A 24,498-nucleotide genomic window follows, 5' to 3' on the forward strand; every position below is an offset into this window, starting at 1 on the left:
AACAGGCTAAGTCGAGCAAAAAACATTTAATATGCTATTTAATCTACTTTTTCAATACTATTTGCTATAATACTTTGAAGATTAACATTTTTCGATGAAAACACTATAGTATGGTTACACAATTCACTGTAAAACAAAATAACAATTAAATTTTGAAGAAATAATAATAAAAAACTAATTTATTTAAGATTTTGAGTTATTTTGTTTTACAGCAATGAAATAAGACTGATTTTTGTTATGTATTTAAATAATATAAAATAATAAAACCAATAGTGTTTATAAACCGGTTAACCGAAAAACCGATTTTTCTTCAAAATATTTTTTTTGCGAACCGGTTAATTTAAAATGTTGATTTTCGGTTAACCGGTTTATCCGGTTTTTATCACTCGATTAACCGGTTTTTAAAATTTGGGACTAAAATTAATAAATCTCATGTTTTGGTGAATTTTTTATATTCATTTTATACACACTACATCAAACATTTGGTTTGATTTGAAACCTAAACTGCTAATTTAGTATAAAAATAGATACAACTTTTTAAGAACTACAATGATTATAAATAGTAGAGGGCGATGAGTTTACTTAAAAACTTTTTCAAAATAAATTGCACATAATTCTAGAAGTAAGCTAAATCTTACTAATGATTCATTATAAGCTTAATAATGATTTTACCAAACGTTAAATTGAATTTCTTTCAATAAATTTGACTTCATTAGTGTGTTTTGTTCTTAAAATTTTATTTTATTAATCATTTCGTTAACTTAGTGTACAAAATTCCTTTTCAGAAACAAACAGTCTGAAATCCATGATTTGAAATATTTTTAAAATTTGATAATAGAGTTTTATTAATTATTTGTTAAGATTTATAATGAGAAATATTCACAGTTAAGAAGAAGTGCGTTTTGCATCTTATACATATGTCCATTTTTGGTACTTGGAACATTTTATGTTTCATATCAGAAAGTCGAGGTGATAAAAAAAATTTAAAATTATTAAATATTTACTTAAAAAAATTATGATTTACATTTTTTGGTTGCAGTTTAATAAATAAACCAATAATTAAAACAAGTATTACATATTATAGTTAATTCCATTTGACTGAGATAATAATTTTGAAATTTTTACAAAATAAAATGGGCTTAGCACCTTTGTATATTTATAGTAATTTAATATTAACCATTCCTGACTATTAAAAACCAAAAATGTTAAAGCTGTGTATACTTTATTGGACATTTTATGTTTTCTTCACATATGTATATGTCGGTTTAACCGGTTTTTTCGAAGTCGGTTAACCGAAAAACCGGTTTTCTAAAAAAGAACAATTTTCGGTTAACCGACAAACCGGTTTTTTATAAACACTAAAAACCAATTTGTAAAATAATAAAACAAGAAATTAAAATTTATTATAAGAAAATGTGCTAAGTCCAGCCAAAAAAAACACAAAATCATAAAAATCAAAAGAGCTAAGTCCCTAAAATGGCTTCAGTTTCTAAAGTCATTTCAATTATTTTATTTTTTCAACTGATACTTAAAGCCAACAGATCATAGGAGAGAACTGCGTTTACAGATCTAAAGAATATTGAAAGCAAAAAAAGATAGAACATTTTTTGTCTCTCCTCTAAAATTCAAAAAATGGGACTTGGCACGTTTGCGTACTAAGCTAACGATATATTATTTAAAGAAACTTCACTCGCAGTAAATTTTCTAAAAGGAAACTTAATTGAAAGTAAATTTACCATAAAAACATTATGCAGAATAAATTTTCTAAAAAAAACTTCACTGCACACTGGTATTTTTTACGTTTTTTTTTGGCATAAACTCTAATTTAAAAGCAATTGAATTGAAATTTGGTTTGTATACATTTTTTATACTCCCAAGATGACCTGCCAAGTTTCTTATGATTTGGGGAACTATTTCATATAGCTGTCACATAGCCGATCTGGCCGATTTGCCCCAACTTTTTTGTTTACAAAGCTATTGAAGTGAAATTTGATTTGTATTAATGTTTTATGTTCCTAAGATGACCTACGAATTTTCATATGATTTGGGGCACTATTTCATATAGCTATCATATAGCCGATCTGGCCGTTCTGACCTATTTACCCCAACTTTTTTGTTTATAAAGCTATTGAAGTGAAATTTGATTTGTATACATTTTTTATGTTTCTAAGATGACCTACAAAGTTTCATATGATTTGGAGCACTATTTCATATAGCTGCCATATAGCCGATCTGGCTGACATTTTGAAGTTTCCACTAAAAATATAATTTTTAAATTTTGATTTTTTCGAAAACCTGTGGATTCGGACAAAAAAGGATTAGTTTCTTATTAATCTGCACACTTTGGTTAATAATTTCTCACTTACAACTTTTTGCAACGCTTTGCCGTGCAAAAGTACTGATCCACGAAACACAACTACACTTGTTAAGCTCATTCTAAAAATACATATAAACAAAACACGATACAATTGGACAAAAACACATAACAACGTCACAAACATTGGTAAACTATAGTTTTACATACCAGGACAAACGTTTTCCATATTAATCCTTTTCACTTTTATGTAAACTTTCACCAGAACAAGCAATCAAAGTTGCAAAATTTTCCCCGACAATTTTACATAAAACGTGTGGTACATAATAAGCTTTCTTTAACAGCGCGCAAACAGAACAGTATTGGTCCACATGTTAAAGTTAAATTTTTTTTTTTCTAAATAGGGTGTTTAAAAATTAAAAATCAACAAAATTTTAAAATACTTAAACAAAAAAAAATTTACTTTATGCCAAAAACAACGGAAAAAAACCAGCGTGCACTGGTATTAAATTTTCTATAATAAACTTTACTGCAGTAAATCTACATTACACAAAGAATATTTTCAATAAAGAAACTTTGCTCAAACAAAATGTCCTATGATGAAATATTACTCGGAGTAAATATTCTATAAAATAGCTTTATTCAAAGTAGACTTTCTTCCAGAAAACTTTATTCGAAGGAAATTTTTTATAAAAAACTTTACTGGGAGTAAATTTTCCAAAAAGAAACAATACTGGGAGTAAATTTTGTATAAATAAGTTCAACTGGGAGTAAATTTTCTATAAATACAACTGGGAGTAAATTTTCTATAAAGAAACTTCACTGGAAGTAAATCTTCTATAAAGAAACTTCACTAGAAGTAAATTTTCTACAAAGAAACTTCACTGGAAGTAAATTTTCTACAAAGAAACTTTACTGGGAGTAAATTTTCTATAAAGAAACTTTACTGGGAGTAAATTTTCTACAAAGAAACTTTAGTGGGAGTAAATTTTTTACAAAGAAACTTTACTGGGAGTAAATTTTCTACAAGGAAACTTTAGTGGGAGTAAATTTTCTATAAAGAAACATTTTTGGAAGTAAATTTTCTATAAAGAAACTTTACTGAGAGTAAATTTTCTATAAAGAAACTACTGGGAATAAATTTCCTATAAAGAAACTTTATTGGGAATAAATTTTCTATAAGGAAACATAACTGGGAGAAAATGTTCTATAAAGAAACTTTACTGTGACTAAATTTTATATAAATTTTTATATGAACAAACTGGGAATACATTTTCTATAAAGAAACCTTACTCCCAGTTAAGGAAACTTAATTGGGAGAAAATGGTCTATAAAGAAACTTTGTTTGGAGTAAATTTTATATAAAGAAACTTTACTCTGACTTAATTTTCTATAAAGATACTTCACTTGGAATACATTTTCTGTAAAAGAACAATACTCAGAGTAAATTATTTATAAAGAAACTTTACACTGAATAAATCTATATATATAAAATACAAAAAATGTTTCTACCTATGTCCGTTATAGACTCTTAGACCATCCAACCGATTAACTCCAAACTGGTATCATTGGAAAGGAAATTTTCTGAATATGGTTTTGGGCACCTAAAATGCTACATTAGGTCCATTCGGTGATTTCGTAAAGAAGATTTTCGAATTTTCTCATACAAAAATTTTTCATCTATGGATGTATGTTCCGAATGAACTCAAAAACGGCTGGACCGATTTTAATGAAATTTTTAGGGAATCTTCAGAATAGCCTAGCGGTTAACACTCTATTTTGATTTTTGATCTGTGGAAGGAGGGGTGTGGCAAAATCAAATTTTTACATTATATCGCTAATGATATATATAAAAAACCGCTTTACCGATTTTGATGAAATTTTCAGGGAATCTTCAGAATAGCCCAGCGGGCAACACTGTATAGTCAGATTTTGAATATTCGGTCTGTAGGTGGAGGGGCGTGTAAAAATCCAATATATAGCCATATATTTCATAAAAATGGATGTGTGTATGTTCCGTATGGACTCAAAAATGGCTGGACCGATTTTGATACAATTTTCACGGAATCTTCAAACTTCACGGAATTGAATCTGGCGAAACAATAAAATACAAATCGATTAACACAGTAATGAACGAAGAACAAGTCGTCAATTCTTTTTGAATTCATTGGAAGCAGTCGAAATGCCAGCACATGTATTAACATTGAAGGCTGGATTACCGAGCTTTTCCGACACTGTATATTAAAATCCAGATCGAGATGCAATATAAATCTGATGTTTTATAAAGGCCAGCAACGCGGACCGAGTTCAGCTAGTATTTCATAAAAATGGATGTGTGTATGTATGTTCCGTATGGACTCAAAAATGGCTGGACCTATTTTGATGATATTTTCACGGTGTCTTCAGAAAAGCCTTTTGGGTAACTGTGTAAAATCAGATTTTTGATTTTCGGTCTGTGATAAAAAATTTTGTTTACTCTTGCATATTAGGTGCATGAATAAGAAATTTCCATACTGAATTTTGGAATTCATTGGAACCAGCCGAAATGCCACTACATGTATTAACATTTAAGGTTGGTTCTCAACTTTGTCTAACACTGTATATTAAAATCGAGATCAAGATGCAATATAAAACAGATGTTTTCTAAAGGCCAGCAACGCGGACCGGGTTCAGCTAGTTTTTCTATAAAAAACAATACTCGCAGTAAGTTTCCTATAGGAAACATTACTCGCAGTAGATTTTCTATAAAAAAAAACTAAAAACTTTAGTGGAAACTTTACTGATAGTAAATCTTAAACATTTTTGAAATGTCAAAAATATACCTTAAGCTAAATTTAATTTGATATGCCACACATTGTAAACTGTCCTTCTCTTAATATCTAATTTGCAAGTAAAGCAAATAAAACTGATTTTTTTATTTAAAATTTTAGAGAAATAAAACTTTTATATTTAGTAATACATTCAATCCTTTTTGTATCACTTACACACTCACCTGTCAAATCCCTTTATGATATCTTTGTTCTAGTTTTATAATCAAAACTGATGAATTATACATTGCACTTTAGGCAACAATATAAAGTGAGTAAGTTACTCATAATATTGACAGTATAATAAATTGTTCCAAACAGATACATACGTACATTAGCTCTCCAACACATTTAAACCCATACACTCCTAAAACCCAGCAGTCCTAAGTGTCCTGTACTGGTGTATTTATCTTTCAGTAGAGTCAGCACTAGTTACAGAATTAGCTACATATGTTAGTAGTTATTTTAATAAGTTCGTATGCTAGTTTTAAATCAATTGACCCTATACAAATTACAAAGACAAAACTAAGCATTACAAAAGGAATCTGGTGGGTAAAATAACCATTTTCTAAAATTCACTACAAAAAAGTTTAAAGTGACTACACCCTAGATTACTTAGAGACACTAAAGAGGCGATTCACGATTCACTAGAGATTTTCAAGAATATAAAGCAACCAGCTGACTCCTCTCTGCATAACAAAGTGCACATTCTTGTCAAATGGCTGAAAAATATATAAATTTGAGTCAGCCAAGTATTTAGACATCAGAGAAAATTACTGTCTAAAAGCAATACAGAACTGCTGGAAAGCTGTAAGGTGTATAAAAGATATTCATCACAGAAGAATTGGAAAAGTTTATAAATTTAAAGTCACACAGCCAATGACACATGCACACACCTTTAGCCAGTATTTAAGACATGGAATTTTAAAATGTTAACAGGAAGTAAGAAAGAGTTTTATAAGACCCAAAGGTATAATGTTTTTTTTTCTTTTTTTGTTCTTTCTTTTTGTGTCTCTGACAAGCAACAATACCAGAAAAGTTTTACAATAAAACAAGAAACACCGAAATAAAGGCAATTTAGATTTTTGTGATAAAAAGGACGATTTTTAAGAGTTTTCAGTGTTTTGTGGCCCACAAGGCGTATGACAAATATTTATATAAATCTGTTTAATTTATGTATTTCTACTAAAGTCATTTTTTTTGGAAACATGTTAAAAGCGAAGGTGCTAAACTCTTATAGGACACTTGAAATGAATTCATAGAAAAGTAAAGTTTCTTATATAAAATATAAACCGAGTAGAAATGTCTTTATAGAAAATTTCCAAGTAAAGTTTATTCCGAGTAGAGTTTATTTTTAAACAAGTAAGAAAGTATGGTCGATCAAGGTGAAATAATGGACGGATTTCAGCCAGTTTCAATAGGCTTGGTCCTTGGGCCAAGATATTTCTATCAAATTTGATAGAAATATCTTCCAAATTGCGACCTGTACTCTGCGCACAAGGTTTACATGGACAGCCAGCCAGCCGACCAGACGGACGGACGGACATCGCTTAATCGACTCAGAAAGTGATTCTAAGTCGATCGGTATACTTTAAGTCTAAACTAATACTTTTGGGCGTTACAAACATCTGCACAAACACATAATACCCTCCCCACTATGGTGGTGTAGGGTATAAAAAATTGTCCAAGTAAAGTTTATTTATAGAAAATTTACTCCGAGTAAAGTTTCTTTATAGAAAATAATGTTTCTTTACAGAAAACTTACTCCAAGTAAAGTTTCTTTATAAAAAATTTACTCCGAGTAAAGTTTCTTTATAGAAAATTTTTTATAAAGAAAATTTACTCCGAGTAAAGTTTCATTACAGAAAATTTACTTCGAGTAAAGTTTCTTTACAGAAAATTTACTGCGAGTAAAGTTTCTTTACAGAAAATTTATCCGAGTAAAGTTTCTTTACAGAAAATTTACTCCGAGTAAAGTTTTTTATAAACAATTTACTCCCAGTAAAGTTTATTTATAGAAAATTTACTCCCAGGAAAGTTTCTTTATAGAAAATTTACTCCCAGTAAAATTTCTTTATAGAAAATTTATTTCCAAAAAAGTTTCTTTATAGAAAATTTACTCCCAGTAAAATTTCTTTATAGAAAATTTACTCCCAGTAAAGTTTCTTTATAGAAAATTTACTCATAGTAAAGTTTCTTTATAGAAAATTTACTCACAGTAAAGTTTCTTTATAGAAAATTTATTTCCAAAAAAGTTTCTTTATAGAAAATTTACTCCCAATAAAGTTTCTTTACAGATAATTTACTCCGAGTAAAGTTTCTTTATAGACAATTTACTCACAGTAAAATTTATTTATAGACACTTTTCTAGCAGTAAATTGCAGAAACTTCGAATAAAGTTTCTTTACAGAATATTTACTCCCAGTAAAGTTTCTTTATAGAAAATTTACTTCCAGTAAAGTTTCTTTATAGAAAATTTACTTCTCGTAAAGTTTCTTTATAGAAAATTTACTCCCAGTAAAGTTTCTTTATAGAAAATTTACTACCAAAAAAGTTTCTTTATAGAAAATTTAATCCCAGTAAACTTTCTTTATACAAAATTTACTACCAGTAAAATTTCTTTATAGACAATTTACTCTGAGTAAAGTTTCTCTACAGAAAATTTACTCCAAGTAAAGTTTCTTTATAACAAATTTACTCTCAGTAAAGTTTCTTTATAGAAAATTTACTCCCAGTAAAGTTTCTTTATAGAAAATTTACTCTCAGTAAAGTTTTTTTATAGAAAATTTACTCCCAGCAAAGTTTCTTTATAGAAAATTTACTCCCAGTAAAGTTTCTTCATAGAAAATTTACTCCCAGTAAAGTTTCTTTATAGAAAATGTACTCCCAGTAAAGTTCCCTCATAGAAAATTTACTCCCAGTAAAATTTCTTTATGGAAAATTTACTCCCAGTAAAGTTTTTTTATAGAAAATTTCCTCCCAGTAAAGTTTTTTTATAGAAAATTTATTTCCAAAAAAGTTTCTTTATAAACAATTTACTCCCAGTAAAGTTTCTTTATAAACAATTAATTCCCAGTAAAGTTTCTTTATAGAAAATTTACTCCAAGTAAAGTTTCTTTATAGAAAATTTACTCCCAGTAAAGTTTCTTTATAGAAAATTTACTCCCAGTAAAGTTTCTTAATATTTACTCCCAGTAAAGTTTCTTTATAGAAAATTTACTCCCAGTAAAGTTTCTTTATAGAAAATTTACTCCCAGTAAAGTTTATTTATAGAAAATTTACTCCCAGTAAAGTTTCTTAATAGAACATTTACTACCAGTAATGTTTCTTTATAGAACATTTACTACCAGTAAAATTTCTTTATAGAAAATTTACTCCAGTAAAGTTGCTTTATAGAAAATTTACTCCCAGTAAAGTTTCTTTATAGAAAACTAGCTGAACCCGGTCCGCGTTGCTGGCCTTTAGAAAACATCTGTTTTATATTGCATCTCGATCTCGATTTTAATATACAGTGTCGGAAAATGTCGGTAATCCAACCTTCAATGTTAATACATGTGGTGGTATTTCAGTAGGAGAATTGACGACTTGTTCTTCGTTCATTACTGTGTCAATCGATTTGTGTTTTATTGTTCCGCCAGGCACTTTCAATTGTATTTGGTCATCAAGCTTGTTAACATCATAATTTGTTTATTAAAAGTACATTTCATACGGAAATTTCTTATTTATCAAAAATCCGACTTTGCACTGTTACCCAAAAGGCTTTTCTGAAGATTCCGTGAAAATTTCATCAAAATCGGTCCAGCCATTTTTGAGTCCATGCGGAACATACATACACACATCCATTTTTATGAAATATAGGGCATTAGCGATGTAATGTAAAAATTGGATTATTAAACGACCCTCCGCCCACAGGCAGAATATCAAAAATCTGACTATACAGTGTACCCGCTGGGCTACTCTGAGGATTCCCTGAAAATTTCATTAAAATCGGTCCAGCCGTTTTTGAGTTTATTCGGAACATACATCCTTTTTATATATATAGATGAAAAATGTTTGTATGAGAAAATTCGAAAATCTTCTTTACGAAAGTACCTGAATGTGTCTAAAACCATATTCAGAAAATTTCCTTTAAAATTATACCAGTTTGAAGCTAATCGGTTGGATGGTCTCAGAGTCTATAACGGAAATAGGTAGAAACATTTTTTGTATTTTATATATATAGATTTACTTCCAGTAAAGTTTCTTTACAGTAAAAGCGGCAAAACTTCGCGCGATTTACTTCAGTACTATTGTTGGCAGAAAATATAAAGTAAATATTTATTTTCGAATATCTGCAAAACTATAATTCTGACTGTCTTCAAACTTTATACAAATCAATTTATTATCACTGTATATAGTTTAACCACAAAAGTGGAGGGAGCGGAACAGGCGAGTTGCAGCTCCCATACAATGTAAATAGTTATTTTTGAATATCATGAGAACTATAATTGTTTTTGTTCGAATAGCTCCCTTTACATTTTACACAGTTTGGCTGAAAATGGGCGGTACAGTATTAGTGGGCGTGGAACGTCCCATACAATGTGAATTGTTAATTTCAAATATCTGAAGAACTATAATCGTAAAAGTATTTAAACTTGGTACGAATTAATTTCTTATCTTTCTTGGATTAGTGGGCGTGGCTATTATCATTCAAAGTAAATAGTTATTTTCGAATATATTTAGAACTGTTATAGCTGGAGTCTTCTAACATTTTATAAAATATTTTTCTATCACTGTAAGTAGCTTGACTAAAAATAAGCTGGATCGAAACTTTCTTTTACAGAGGAAATTTATTTTATGCAACATTTTCATCGAGCAAAGATTCTTTATAGAAAATTTACTAATGTTTCTAATAGAAAATTGACTAGAGTAAAATGTTTTACAGGTTTGAAAAAGTTTTCGAAAATATTTGTGAATTCATTCTTTTAAATTTATAAAAATCTGTCTGTCTTTTATTGCTAATCTCAAATTAAATAAAAATTAAAAATCATGGTAGGATTATGAGATTAATTTCATTTTATAGCTACTTTTTGAACATCTAATACTTTATTATACGTTACATTTAACTAAACCTACTATGTTCTCTATTTAAACATGTACAGAAGTAATAATTAACTATATTTTTAAGGAGGAGTTCTGCCACCTAACTCCCATTTAGAAACTTTTTATCATACTCTAGGAGACAAGTTAAATATTGTGAAAGTTGTATGTGGTTATTTTAAAATAAATTTTCATAACGATAACTAGAGTCAAACTAAAATTGCTTTCCCAAGTTTTCTGCTGTGTTATTCTTTGGCAAATGGACAAACGTACATACATATTTACAATAAGTTTGTGGGTAGTAGGTGGAAGTCGAAGGTATTTATGTACATTTTCTGCCAGCAAAATGTTTAACTTAGTTGTTTTATGGAGTATTCTCACATTTACTTTTAAAAGTAGAAATTGGTTTTTGATTTGAATGAAATCTTTGATTTCAGACAAATGAAATTTATATATTTAGGAGTTAAAAAGGGTTTTGAAATAAGTGGTGTTTATTGTAAGGGAAATACTCATATCCCGAATTTTGTTTACAAAACTTTACACCCTTGATTTTTGATAAGAAATTTTTCCCAATAAAGGAAGACAATTTTTTGTGAGAAACATGACATATCTCCCAAATTGGAGTAAATTTTCTATTAGAAACTTAATTTCCAAATTAGAGGAAATTTCTGTAAGAAACCTAACTCCCAATAAATTGTTACTCCGAATTTATAAGCAATTAATTTTTATTCCCAATTTGGAGTAAAGTTTCTCCAAGTAAATATCTTTATAAAAATGCACTTGCCTGTTGTCATACCCTTTACATAAATACCTGAATTTTATAATTGCAGCAATAGTTTTCAAAACAAACTTCCTTTTCTTTACTAAAAATTCCGTTTTCCTTTCTACCATTTACCGTCTTCGTCACTATCACCCTCGTAATCATCGTCATTGATATGTTCTATTCATTGGCTGCTCTCATTAATGCTGAGGACAAAGTTATTTCAATATGTATAGTTCGGTGTTTAAGGTAAGGAAAAGTTTTTCTTGCTGCAAAACATTTGAAAAACTAAGTCAAGCTACCGGTTATTGTGTGAAAAAGTTTGCTTTCCTCTTATCTGAAACCAAAACCATTTGGAGTCATGCAAACAAAGCAACCACTCACTCACACACAAGTTTTCATTTATGACTGGGAAATCGTAATAAGAAGTTCAATTGAGAATTATTTTTGGGCACTATTGATAAGTACATTTACATTTAGTTATGAGGAATTTGAAAAGGGTTATAGAATTTTAAAAGTGACATACGGTTGGTGTTAACTCGAACAATGATTGCGATATACTAACTCCTCTGCAACTCGCTATTACTATTTATATACACAGCGCCATCTTCTAGTAGTTTCAAGAATTATCTAAAAGAAAAACTAGAATGTTCACCTAAAGCTTTCAAAGCTGCTTCACAGCTAATGTTAATGTTTAAGTAGATGAGGACATCAAAGTGTCATATAGACTCGCAGACGAATACAGCGTCTTCCTGGCAGAAATCGTAGCAATATGTAAAGCCATGGATAAGGGCACACGTCGCAGTGTGTAGAGGCAGCACTGAGGGCTTTGAAATGTCATATGGTATACTCGAACATAGTATTGAACTTTAAGAGGGTTATTGGAACTTTACACAATCAGAGTGCACTTTAACATACAGGGAAATGACATAACAGATGAACTGGCAAGACAAGGTTCAGATCTCGACTATATTAGTGGGGACGGAGAGGTTAAACCTCCTATATGCCACTATTATAGGTTGATCTTCGAAAGATTCCGGGACTCTACGAACCAATTCTGGTTTAGCAGAATGGATTGCAGGGTGTTCAGGGCTATTTGGCCAAAGTTGAATGCAAAGACAACCACAATACTAATTGGGTTGGATAGGAAAAGTCTAAGGTCTTTAGTAGGATTGATAACCATGCACTGCTCAATTTCTTTTTCTCTCAAATTTCATTTCTTCTCTTCCCCTTCATAAAGGTGTCAGGGGCGAAGTTAGCAAAAAAAAACCTTCCGGATGTTTCCCCTAAAGGTTCCCGTATGGTTAACATTAAAACCACCAGGCCAAAATAAAGCGAAGAGAACTGCTGGTACAATTTCAGCTGTTGCTCTTAAGGGTCCACAGAAGAAGATAAACCCCCACGAATATGGGTTTATAAAACAAATTTTCCATAAAAATTACTCTGCCAACACTGCGGCGTCACCTAATAGGAGGAGTTCTCAACCTTTTGGCTGAATCGCAAAAAGAAAAAAAAATTTAAAAAAGAAATATTCAACAAGAAAACAAACTTATATACTTTCAGTAATATCACTCAATAGAGAGGTAGGTGTTGACCTCCAATCGCATTTTTCCCCCATTCATAACTGTGTTAGATCCATGTCACTTTTCCACAGATGAAAACGAAACTGGTTACACTTTTCTTGCGACACTTTCCTTAACGTTTCATTTTAAAATCATTATCATGTCGTAATCCTGTGTGGCCCGAAACAATTTAGCACGAATTTGATTCATTGTATGGAAAAATTGTTCTATGGACTTATTAATATTGTTACGAAATTGTACTTGAATTCAAATATAACGATTTTAACGGCTGTAATAGCAAACTGTAACATATCTGAGGGCATTATTAACATTGAATAAAAGCTTTCAGTTGACCATTGATCGTAAGTATGGCAACGCTGTTTGCTGCGACCGTATATTCGAATTCGAATATTCAGTTAAAGAACATTGTAGAAAGTACACCACAGATGGCGTATGTATTAGAAAGCTCTAGACAGTTAAAGATCAATCTAAAGTGCAGATGGCAGTGTTATAAATAGTGGCAAAGGTTGCAGTCGTTAGTTAGTTTATCAGATACGCTTTTCGAATAAACATCAACTGAGTGCCTTAAAGAGTGCTGTGTTTTTCAAGTGAATTCGTGTACATTATAAACTGTGTCTGTATTTCTGAGAATTTATAAACGTGTATAAAACAAAACATTGAGTGACTATTTAATTCTGTTGTTGTACATTTTAAATAAATAAAGAGTTGTTACAATTTTCAAACTACTAAACGGCTTTTATTTGCAATCAAAAGTATTGCCTTTATTTAAAGGAAATAAACCAACGTTTTGAAAAGGTTAAAACGTAACAATATTCTGTCTTCTCTTGATCTGGATTTAACTCCAAAATTAGTTTGGACGAAAAGCCAGTACCAATCCATAACTGGACCTGATAATAATAGATGGAAGTCGCTTTTTAGCTCTTCAACTGGGATTTCGTATTGAGCCTGTAACGCTCAATACGGAAAATAAAATCCTGTACGCTCATATGTGAGTTATTTCCATAAAAAACAACACTCTATTTATCTATTCTAATCCACATTTTAGGTAACCCTTGCTGCACTGATACATTTGGAATGGATGACATATTTGGGCTATTATAATTTCCGAAAGGATAACTAGTGGGCACTTCTTTGCTTACAAAATTTCTCCTAAATGGTAAGTTTTCCGTAACATTTTCGCCATAATTAATGTGAATATGTTCTGTGAATCGTGGTTCACTTGCAGTATTATTAGTGACATAAGCGGGCTTTGAAAGATCTCCTACAACCTTTATTAAATCTCCTATTGATTTTGTAACGTCAGGCATCTCAACCTGAACCATGCCTCTGTTATCTGTTTCTGTAATGTTAGAGGGCAGTATGGGATAAATGTCGACACAATGGACCTTGAGTTATTGTCTCAAGCGGCTGTCGCTTTTCATCCATGCTGTTTCGCACATAAAGATTCAAACTGAAACTATAAAAGAATCAAGACTAGGTGAAGATTTAGATTGATCTAGGTATCAATTCTAAGCACTTTCCTTTTCTTGAATGAATTGGTTGAATATTATTCTTGTTTACTTACAAGCAATCAAATATAGTAGAATAGGAGGACCTAGATCAGTGGCTTGGATCCCTAGGGGAATGTTTTATTAATAAATACTGGCACACAACTAATTTGTTTAATAAATTTAATATATTAAAAAGTTCATTATGAATAAGGAAACCTTATTTTGTCATACAAGATAATTGCCTAAATATTACGAATATTGTAAGCAAAATGGTCAATGGTGAGCATTGTAGAAGGTCCCAAATAAGACAATCCGAATCGTAAGTGGATGTGTCTGTTTCTCTACTATGGAGTATATATGTAAATTAGGAGACCAAGTTGTTATCGGTCAGACAACACAACTAACATGTCAGACAACGCAACTAAACGTGGTTAACCAAGTCACCCCAACTATAAAATTATGATGGAAGACACATCCTGAGGCATTTTATCAGACAATATCGACGTTATTACAGAGATATCTGATGTAGATCGATTGTCTTTGTCGAATGCTCAGAAAATATTCCATTAATTTGGGGCCACAGAAGTCATATTGCGATTTCGTTTATGTACAGAGTGGCGAATACTTACAGAATGAAAGCGATACTCCAACCAACTAGCCTAGGCCAGTTCACGTATATCACGTGATCATCAGTGCAGAATTCCGCAGGATCAATAAGGCCAATAATGTTAATTCTGCCGACACTATCTATTGTCTCGTATTCATTTATGAATTGTTTTTTTCACCTCAAATCTTGATAAGAAATTATTTTATAAGACGCAAATAAATTTAAAGATCTTGCTATTCCGCCTTAACTACCAAAAGAAACTTTATTTGCAAAATATGTCACAGAAAGTTAAACTAAAAAAATTACTTTGACTAAGAATCTATTCCCCAGTTTAAGAATAGACTACTCAGCAGCTGTCGAAGTGGAGGGTGCTACAACATTTGTATTATGTTTCGCCACCGCCTGTTGTGCTTTGCTCAAGTTGATGTGTCCCGCCATGGCACGGGAACGCATTTCATTTTCTACCGACTTGTTGAGGGTCTTGGAAATAGCATGTTTAATCTTTTGGTTTTCATTAAATTTTGCTTTTTTGGCCTGGATGGGGGCATCTAAGAAAAGAAACTTTAGTTACTTAAAGAAAAAAAAATTATGTACAAAAACTTACTTGAACGTCTGGTAAAGGCAGGAGCATTCTTTTGCTTTTGTTTCTTTTGGATACTGGCTGGTATTTTAGCCTTTTTAAACTTTCCTTGGACCATGATTTAAAGATTTTTTTTAAAGAATTTGCTAAAATAATAGACAATAAAACAAAACGCGTGTTTGTTTATGAATTGTTGTTGCTAGAGAGTGACAAGCTAATAAAAGTGGTGCCAAGTTTTTTACAAATCATATGGTGTTCATAAATATATTAAAGCATACTTTGAGGATGAGAGCAAAAATTACTTTAATAACAGAGTGATTCATAGAAGTATATAAACAAATAACAGGGTTATTTAAAAAAGGAAAAAAAATAACGGAACTAATGATTTAAAAATTTGGATGAAATTAGTTAAGCAGATTATTAAAATTCTCAATTTTCTCATGAAACCATACGAATTTTAAAAATCAAGAAAATGAAAAATTCCCCAGCAATCTATAATTACCATTTGTTAAATTAAATAAAACCTACAATTTGTCTTTTAACAGCTTTTCTTTTTTTTATTATAATTATTGTATGTATGTAGTATTTGTTATTGTTAAACAAAACATGTGTACTTTTCTTTTGTTTTATTTATTAAATTAAAAATAAATTAAGCAGATTAATACTCAAATATAATTAAGAAAATCCATTTAAATAATAATCTTTTTCAATTCATTACAATGTATAAATATTACATTTTAAAACAAACAATAAAATACTAACTAATACCAATTGGGTAGTTGTTTTTAGTATAATTTTAATGTTTCATAAATATTAAATTAAGTTATTTTTAGTTATAAAAAAATATTATTTAAAATAGTTTTAAACAGCTTTACAAATTGTGAAAACGATTTAGCATTTAATGCTTTATGCTATTCTCAAGTTAAATAAGAATTATATTTTTTTTTGTAAATTCTTTGATTTTTTATGATAACTTTTCTCTTACTTATCCAACGAATAACTAGAGCATTATATGTTTGTTGTTAAATATTTTAACAAAAAATTCGAGTCAATAGTTAATATTGTTGTTGTACCAGGCTCTAGATTATTTCATAAGTTTAATTCATTGTTTGTTTCTTTCAATTTTAATACTCGTACATATATATTTTGTTTGTTTTGTTTAGTTAATAAATAATATTATTATTGACTCTTCTGTAAGTTTGTAATGTAAAATTTAACTGGTCAATTTGCTGACTATAATGCCAGTTACAATTAAGCCTATTATCACAGCAATTGCTAAAAGTAATAAAATTTTACGACGATAACTTTGTCGTCTACCGGCCGCCTTGGCTAATTCATCACGACCTAGTTCAACCTCAGTAGCAGCATTCTCAATACTGGTTTCAATGCGTTCTGAAAATAAGAAATTTAAAAAAAAGATGAGAATTAAAAGATGTTACACAAAATAAAATAGAAAAGGGAAATCTATCTATTGTATATAGAGAAATTGATGAGTTCGTTCTTTTTTCTTTCTTATTTGACCTAAAGGTTGTCAACAATTCCTCGGTATCCTGAGGGTCACGATTCCCTAATCTCCACAAATGACTTATAGCCATGCAGGTCTTGTAACTGATGATGCTGGGAATTGTGGACGTATTCGTAGTATTACCTAGTTCTTTTCCATAATACTGCGTTTAACAATCCTTAGCCAGGTATTTTACTAGAACGATAATACAAATCTACTGGGGGAAAAAGTTCGGTTGATATAGCTTTCGTTGGTCAAATTGGTCAAAAGTAGTTCGTGTCCGCTGCGAAGATAAATTTGTCTTAGAAACTATTGATAGTAATTGTTGATGCTGCGAACATATTGTCTTGATCAACAGAAAGTAAGAAGTTGATTTGTCGATCAGTTCCAGCAATGTCACAACTTTCTTTTGTATTAAAGTTCACGAAGAGCAGACAATTGTGAGCGTTTTATAAGAGCAAGAAGTTTGGCTTTTAGCGTAGCTTAAAACAGGCCAAATATTATACATAGAGCTCTAATTCCTTTACTACTGATCTGTACCTGGGGCAGTAAAAAATTATACTTGATGGATGCTGGAAACATAAGTCCAGATAGACATATCAGGAACCTTTCTTTGAAAGTATGTAAATCTAGTGAACGTCGTAAGTACGGTTGGCTGGACAGTTACCACATGCTCCATAAATTGGGAAAGGCACGGTCTATGCAGGACCAAAAGGCATTAAGACTGTAGCTCATTCTGACCTCAGTTTTGTCACAACAAACTTTGCGATAGAATATTCCCGGCGTCTGCTATCGGCTGGGCGACCTACAAGTATGACATTCATATGCTACCCGGAAACCGCGGAATTAATGGCGTCACTGTGAATATCGTTCAAATCTATCATATAAGAGCAGTGATCAATTCAATCCAGCACATACTTAATTTCTGTATGCTCTCCTCGTATATACGTAGGTCCTTTCTGACTTGCCTGTGGAGAGCCTCCAGCTGTGTGATGTTGAAGTTTGGATAACTACTCGGTGACATCTCAAAACTGTTGCATCAACATGACATTGTATTCTTTGACCATGAAGATGATGTTCTGATTTTATTTTATAACAGACTACGACTGTCATTAAGGGCTGCATATTGACAGCTTTGACACTGGAAAATCGTTACTGAGCGACCAATTATTTCACAGGTAGCTAGCAAATAGGTTGTCAAAATTGACACCCACGATTAACGGCGAGTTCAGTCGGAATTTGTTCGCCTTCGACATATATTGAGTTTAAATTCCTTCGACGGGGTGGTGAAGAAATTGTGGATTTACTATACCGTTGTGATGGTGCAGGTGACTACCTATGTCGCGGAGTTTGGATAATATGTCTCTAAATTCCTCGAACGACTGCTTGCCACGTTGACAGCGTCGAAAACCTTAGTTCAAGAGTCACTAGGATAGCCCGTTCTCCGGGCCTCTGCTGAAGGATTGATGCTGATGTTGTAAACATATAAATTATGGAGCTTTCCGATCTGACAAAACGTAAATTGTTCTTTAGTTAGATATAATTGATCTAAATGAACAGAATTATATCGCATTGGTATGCAATTCTTTTCCATGAATTATATTATTTTAAAAGTGTTCCTTTGAAGTTCATTGGAACGGAGCTATTAGAAAAGAAAATATTTCCAAACATTTGCTATATTACGTCTGCGGTTGCTTTAACCACAACGAACTATTGACGCCTGCATTATAAACAAGAAAGGGTGCTATATTCGGCTGTGTCGATTCTTATATACCCTTCACCAAGGAAAAAAGTCAAACACATTTTGGCTGTATCCGCCATTTATAGCGATCCAGAATATATATACTTTATGGGGTCGCAAATAAAGAATGACAAACGAAGATGATATCTTGCCAAAGTTCGCGCGATTTACACAAAATCATTCACAATCTCTAAGTTTTTTAAAAATCTTTAAATTTTTTTTTCAAAAAGTTCTAGATGTTAAAGCTCATTTAATCGCGAAAAAATACATTTTAATTTAATAAATTGTTTTCACTTAATTAAATTTGAGTAAAATTAATTTTGAATTTAAATTACTGTTATTTCACACATTAACTTACCAACTTCTTCACCCTGTGCCTGCACGAGAGCCGTTATAGTACGCATTATCTTATTAACATCCAGTATATCCGATTCCACCTGTTTCAATTGTCTCTCACGATCCACTAGCATATCATGCTCAAACTGCATTTGCTGCTGCTGCAATTGTTGCTGTCTCTGTATTAACTCTTCCGTATCGGCCTCACGATCATCTTGCATTTGAGCCAACTGTGGTTGTGTATAGGTTTGACGCATGGCCTGAGCTATGCGCCGCTGTGTTGTTGAATATCTTTCCACCACGCTGCGAAAATCATTTGTTAACTTTTCCAGCTGCAGCTTTTGTTGTTTATCGCCACGTCTTACTATTGCCGTGAGTCTTTGCAAATCCACAGAGGTGGCCTCAATGCGTGAATTGCTTTTGGTGTGTATGTCATGGACTTTATCACGTGTCGATTGTTGATCGCGCGGTGTACCCAATATTTGCAGTATTTTATCCAATTGTTTGGAAGAGGAATTAACCGCTTGTATATTATGGGCAATATCTTCGCTCAGCGACATAAATTCTGTGGGACTAAAGCCCGAGAAATTCACATCGGGTATATTGGTAGACGAACTCATCATGTTGGCGTTCGATGATGAAGTGGCACCATAATCACGATGTGACGATGAGCCATTATTGAGATTTTGAGACATCTTTTTCACAAAAATATCTCAATTTCAATTATTATTATTTCAAGCTCTATTAATCTCAATAGATTTGTTTTGTTGTTTGTTTTGCAGCAGAAGTAATGATAATCTGCCGAAATAAATACAAAAACAAGAACAAAAGAAAACACACATTAATATGAAAAGATAATACAGACGTCGTTATATGTTTGAATTTATAATTGAAAATAAATATTAATAAACTAGCAGACCCGGTGCGCTTCGCCACCCCAATTAGAAGAATGAAATAGTACTATTAAGTCTCCCTTTGTGAATCTAATTGTAAATGTCTAATTTCATATTTCTGGGTCCATTATTATAGAAAATGCAAAAGAAAGTTACCACTAAAGTCACCTTTTGTGAATTCAAATTCATTTAAAATCATGTGTGCCTAAAATTATTATAAAATATTCAAAAAGTACCATTGCAATAAACAAATAGTACCATTGATTATCACTTCTGAATTCGCATTCACTAAACCATAACCCGTCAATTTTGAATTTTAAATTTGTATAGCCATTCCTATATTATCAACTAATTTTGTTTCTATAACAATTAATATTTAAAAATTATCACAAAACCCAAAAAAAAAAACGAAACCGCGGTTTTGAAATTCTTTGGTTTTTTGGAAACGCTAGGTCCATTATTATAGTAAATTCACAAAAGTACGTATGATAACAAAGAAAAAGTACCAAGCGCCTTGAATTTCCACTCACTTGGGACCATAGACGCCTAATTTCATATTTCTATGTCCATTATTACAGAAAATTCATAAAGTACCATTAGAATATATAAAAAGTACCAAAAAGCCCCCACTTGTGGTTTCCCACTCACTCCCATATAAGCTTAATTTCATGGTTTTAGGTTAATTAGTGAAGAAATTACAAAAAGTACCATTCGAATAAAGAAAAAGTACCAAAAAGTCTATCCCTAGAATTCTCACTCACTTTAGAACATATACGATTAATATCATGTTTCTAAGTTCATTGTTATAAAAAATTCAAAAAAGTACCATTCGAATAAAGAAAAAGTACCAAAAAGTCTCCCCCTGGAATTCTCACTCACTTTAGAACATATTCGATTAATTTCATATTTTTATGGCCATTATTACAGAAAATTCATTTTCTGTAATAATGGCTACAATATACAAAAATACCAAAAATCAGGCACTTGTGGATTCCCACTCACTCCGGTCCATATAAGCTTTACTTCATGTTTCTAGGTTCATTGGTGAAGAAATTACAAAAAGTACCATTCGAATAGGGAAAAGGTACCAAAAAGTCTCCCCCTAGAATTCTCACTGACTTAGGACCGTGTATGCTTAATTTCATGTTTCTAAGTCCATTGTTATACAAAATTAAAAAAAGTACCATTATAATAAAGAAAAAGTACCATGAAGTATCCGCTAAATTTTCAATCACATAGGACCATATACGCTTAATTACATATTTCTAGGTCCAAGTACCATTATAATATAGAAAAAGTACCAAAAAGCAGTCACTTGTAGATGCCCACCCACTCTGGCCCATGTAAGCTTTATTTCGTGTTTCTAGGTTCATTGGTGAAGAAATTACAAAAAGTACCATTCGATTAAAAAGAAGTACCAAAAATCTCTCCCTAGAATTCTCACTGACTTAGGACCGTGTATGCTTAATTTCATGTTTCTAAGTCCACTGTTATAGAAAATTAAAAAAAGTACCATTATAATAAAAAAAAGTACCATGAAGTATCCGCTTGAATTTTCACTAACATAGGACCATATACGCTTAATTTCATGTTTCTAGGTCCTTTATTGTAGAAAATTCAAAAAGTACCATTATAATATAGAAAAAGTACCAAAAAGCAACCACGTGTGGATTCCCACCCACTCGGGCCCATGTAAGCTTTATTTCATGTTTCTAGGTTCATTGGTGAAGAAATTACAAAAAGTACCATTCGATTAAAGAAAAAGTACCAAAAAGTCTCCCCCTAGAATTCTCACTTACTTAGGACCATATATGCTTAATTTCATGTTTCTAAGTTCATTGTTATAGAAAATTCAAAAAAGTACCATTAGAATAAACAAAAAGTACCAAAAACTCTCCCCTTAGAATTCTCACTCACTTAGAACCATATTTCCTTAACTTCATATTTCTATGTCCATTATTACAGAAAATTCAAAAAGTACCATTAGAATATAGAAAAAGTACCAAAAAGCAGTCACTTGTAGATTCCCACTCACTCCGGTCCGTATAAGCTTAATTTCATGTTTTTAGGTTCATTGGCGAAGAAATTACAAAAAGTACCATTCGAATAAAGAAAAAGTACCAAAAAGTCTCCCCCTAGAATTCTCACTCACTTAGGGCCATATATGCTTAATTTCATGTCTCTAAGTCCATTGTTATAGAAAATTCAAAAAAGTACCATTAGAATATAGAAAAAGTACCAAAAACCCCACAATTGTGGTTTCCCACTCACTCGGTTCCATATAAGCTTTATTTCATGTTTCTAGGTTCATTGGTGAAAAAATTACAAAAAGTACCAATCAAATAAAGAAAAAGTACCAAAAAGTCTCCCCCTAGAATTCTCACTTACTTAGGACCATATATGCTTAATTTCATGTTTCTAAGTCCATAGTTATAGAAAATTCAAAAAAGTACCATTAGAATATAGAAAAAGTACCAAAAAACCCACACTTGTGGTTTCCTACTCACTCGGTTTATATATAAGCTTTATTTTATGTTTCTAGGTTCATTGGTGAAGAAATTACAAAAAGTACCATTCCAATAAAGAAAAAGTACCAAAAAGTCTCCCCCTAGAATTCTCACTCACTTAGGACCATATATGTTTAATTTCATGTTTCTAAGTCCATTGTTATAGAAATTTCAAAAAAGTACAATTAGAAGAACAAAAAAGTACCTATAGTTCTGTTCACACATTTTGGTACCTAAATATTATACCCTATGCCTAACACAAACTTCACTCAGATACAAATCAGCTAACTTTAATGTCGATAAGTGCAATAATTTAAAATATTAAAAAAGTACCATTAGGAGAAAAGTACCAATTTCCCTTTTCTTCCTCGAACACCCCTCAAGTTCGACCTTTAAAAATATTCCATTTTGCCAAAATTGTTTATGCTACAGACATGTCTCAAAATATTAAAATCTGTGTTAATGTGCCCAAGAAAAAATATGTTTTAAAAAAGTACCAAACTGTTTACCCGGATTTGGCCCAATATACACCTTGGCACTCGAGTTCCAAATAACACCCTGTTAGTTAATTTTTGTATGAATCCAGGAACCAGTGTTAAAAAAATTATCAAAATTGGCTTAATAATTTCAATAAAATGTATTTTTCCGATTTTATCCCCTTTTTGGTACCTTTTTTATCCCCATTGCTTTGGTAAAATTTAATTCAAATAAATTTCTGTATCGTGGTGGGATCTCATAATAAAATATTCGTATGCCTATGTCAAATTATAGAAAAACATATTTTATGAAAAAGTACCAAAAATAAACACAATTTTTATCCCTTAAGGGTTCGAATTTCCAAAAAGTACCAAACTTATATTTTTTATTTTTTGATAAGTAAAGAATGCGATTTAAAATTTGTTTATATGTTTATTGGTTTAAAAGATACATAGGGTGCAAAAAAAGTACCAAAATACAGTTTTTACCCGTTTTCTCCCCTAAATGTTTCGAATTTCGAAAAAGTACGAAACACCTGTCAGCTTATTTTTTAAATGGAGTAACATGCAACTTTAAGTTTTTTTGTATCTTTATTAGTTTTGAAGATATAAGGTTACCGAATTTACCCGTTTTTACCCTTTTTTACCCCCTAAACGTTCGAATTTCCAAAAATCCCTTCTTATCGGATCGTTTTGGGGAGGGAGGAACCCACAGTTAAAATTTCGTGATTCTAGCTTCAGCCGTTTGGGCTGTGCGATGATGAATCAGTCAGTCAGTCAGTCAGTCAGTCAGTCAGTAACGTTACTCTTTTATATATATAGATGTAAAACAGAATAAATTCTTTATTTTAACTAAAGCATGTAGTTTATTTAATATTATTACCGCCCCCTCTTAATGCAGTTTTACAATTAACTTTTTGAAAGCTAATTCTTTAGAAATTATTACTGTCAAAAGTTTATGAATCATCCATTCAATTGTAGCGTCGTAGCTTCATTTTGATATACATACATATGTATGTTTTTTTATATTCTCAATAAAAGTGCATTAACATTGTTTTCAGTTTACTTTAAACCTTTTTGTTATCAACATACAGACGTACTTAGAGTATGGAATTTAACAGTTTTTATATGATTTCATTTCTAAATAATTATTGTTTGTTAGCCAGCCACATAATGTTTGTTCGTTAATATTTATCTCTTGATTTCTTTTTATGTTCTAAAGGTTCATTATCATGTTTCGAAGTAGTCTTACTAGGGCTTCTTCTTTGTTGGCTCTCTTAAGAAGGTAAACAAAATGAAATTGTTTAGAACAAAATACTAAAAATATTTGATAAGAAATAATGATTAATGTGCTTGCTTGACTACGCAAAACGTTTATTTCATTATACATACGATATGATTTTAATGTTAATTGTATAGTACATAATTTTAAGATTATTTAAATGAAAGAAATATAGTTTGTGGTCTGCAACCGTAGTACGTTTCTTGTAACACTTTCCGGTTGAAGCGATCTTTTCAGCTTAGAAATATTGAAATATGTATTTTTATAAAAAATACTCACTAATAATAACATGATACAGATTTATTATCACATTATTTTTAATGGACATAAAGCCATATGCTATTTCTATCATTATTTTTGAGTTATTTACCCTTTTATATTAGTTTTGTTATATCGAGTATATCGTTGGTCTTATAATTTGAAATTAAAATATTAAAATGTTATTTTTTATACAATTTCTTGTAAAACCATTATTTCTTATACTATTGCATTAAATTCTAGTAACGAGGTTTATTTGTATGAAATGTATTGAAATCACT

At 31.0% G+C, this 24,498-nt stretch overlaps 2 protein-coding genes across 2 annotated transcripts; both read right to left on the bottom strand.

The window, feature by feature from the left end:
* Positions 1-14,876: 14,876 nt before the first annotated feature.
* LOC135954580 (uncharacterized) lies at positions 14,877-15,406 on the bottom strand. Its single transcript, XM_065504771.1, has 2 exons — positions 15,245-15,406; positions 14,877-15,188 (listed from the first exon to the last, which is right to left on the bottom strand). Exons 1-2 carry the CDS (start codon positions 15,336-15,338, stop codon positions 14,983-14,985), a joined length of 300 nt encoding a protein of 99 aa, XP_065360843.1. The 5' UTR covers positions 15,339-15,406; the 3' UTR covers positions 14,877-14,982.
* Positions 15,407-16,383: 977 nt separating this feature from the next.
* On the bottom strand, positions 16,384-19,529 carry Syx13 (syntaxin 13). The gene is made up of 2 exons (XM_065504187.1): positions 18,824-19,529; positions 16,384-16,612 (listed from the first exon to the last, which is right to left on the bottom strand). Exons 1-2 carry the CDS (start codon positions 19,494-19,496, stop codon positions 16,434-16,436), a joined length of 852 nt encoding a protein of 283 aa, XP_065360259.1. The 5' UTR covers positions 19,497-19,529; the 3' UTR covers positions 16,384-16,433.
* Positions 19,530-24,498: the final 4,969 nt, after the last annotated feature.

This window comes from Calliphora vicina, chromosome 3 (assembly GCF_958450345.1).
Source record: "Calliphora vicina chromosome 3, idCalVici1.1, whole genome shotgun sequence".
Taxonomy (NCBI): Eukaryota; Metazoa; Arthropoda; class Insecta; order Diptera; family Calliphoridae; genus Calliphora; species Calliphora vicina.

Coding starts and splice junctions, on each gene's coding strand:
- LOC135954580 (XM_065504771.1), bottom strand. CDS start 15,338: ATGGTCCAAGGAAAGTTTAAAAAGGCTAAAATACCAGCCAGTATCCAA. Junction 15,189..15,244: donor TGCCTTTACCAGACGTTCAA/GTAAGTTTTTGT, acceptor TTCTTTTCTTAG/ATGCCCCCATCCAGGCCAAA.
- Syx13 (XM_065504187.1), bottom strand. CDS start 19,496: ATGTCTCAAAATCTCAATAATGGCTCATCGTCACATCGTGATTATGGT. Junction 16,613..18,823: donor GGCACAGGGTGAAGAAGTTG/GTAAGTTAATGT, acceptor TCTTATTTTCAG/AACGCATTGAAACCAGTATT.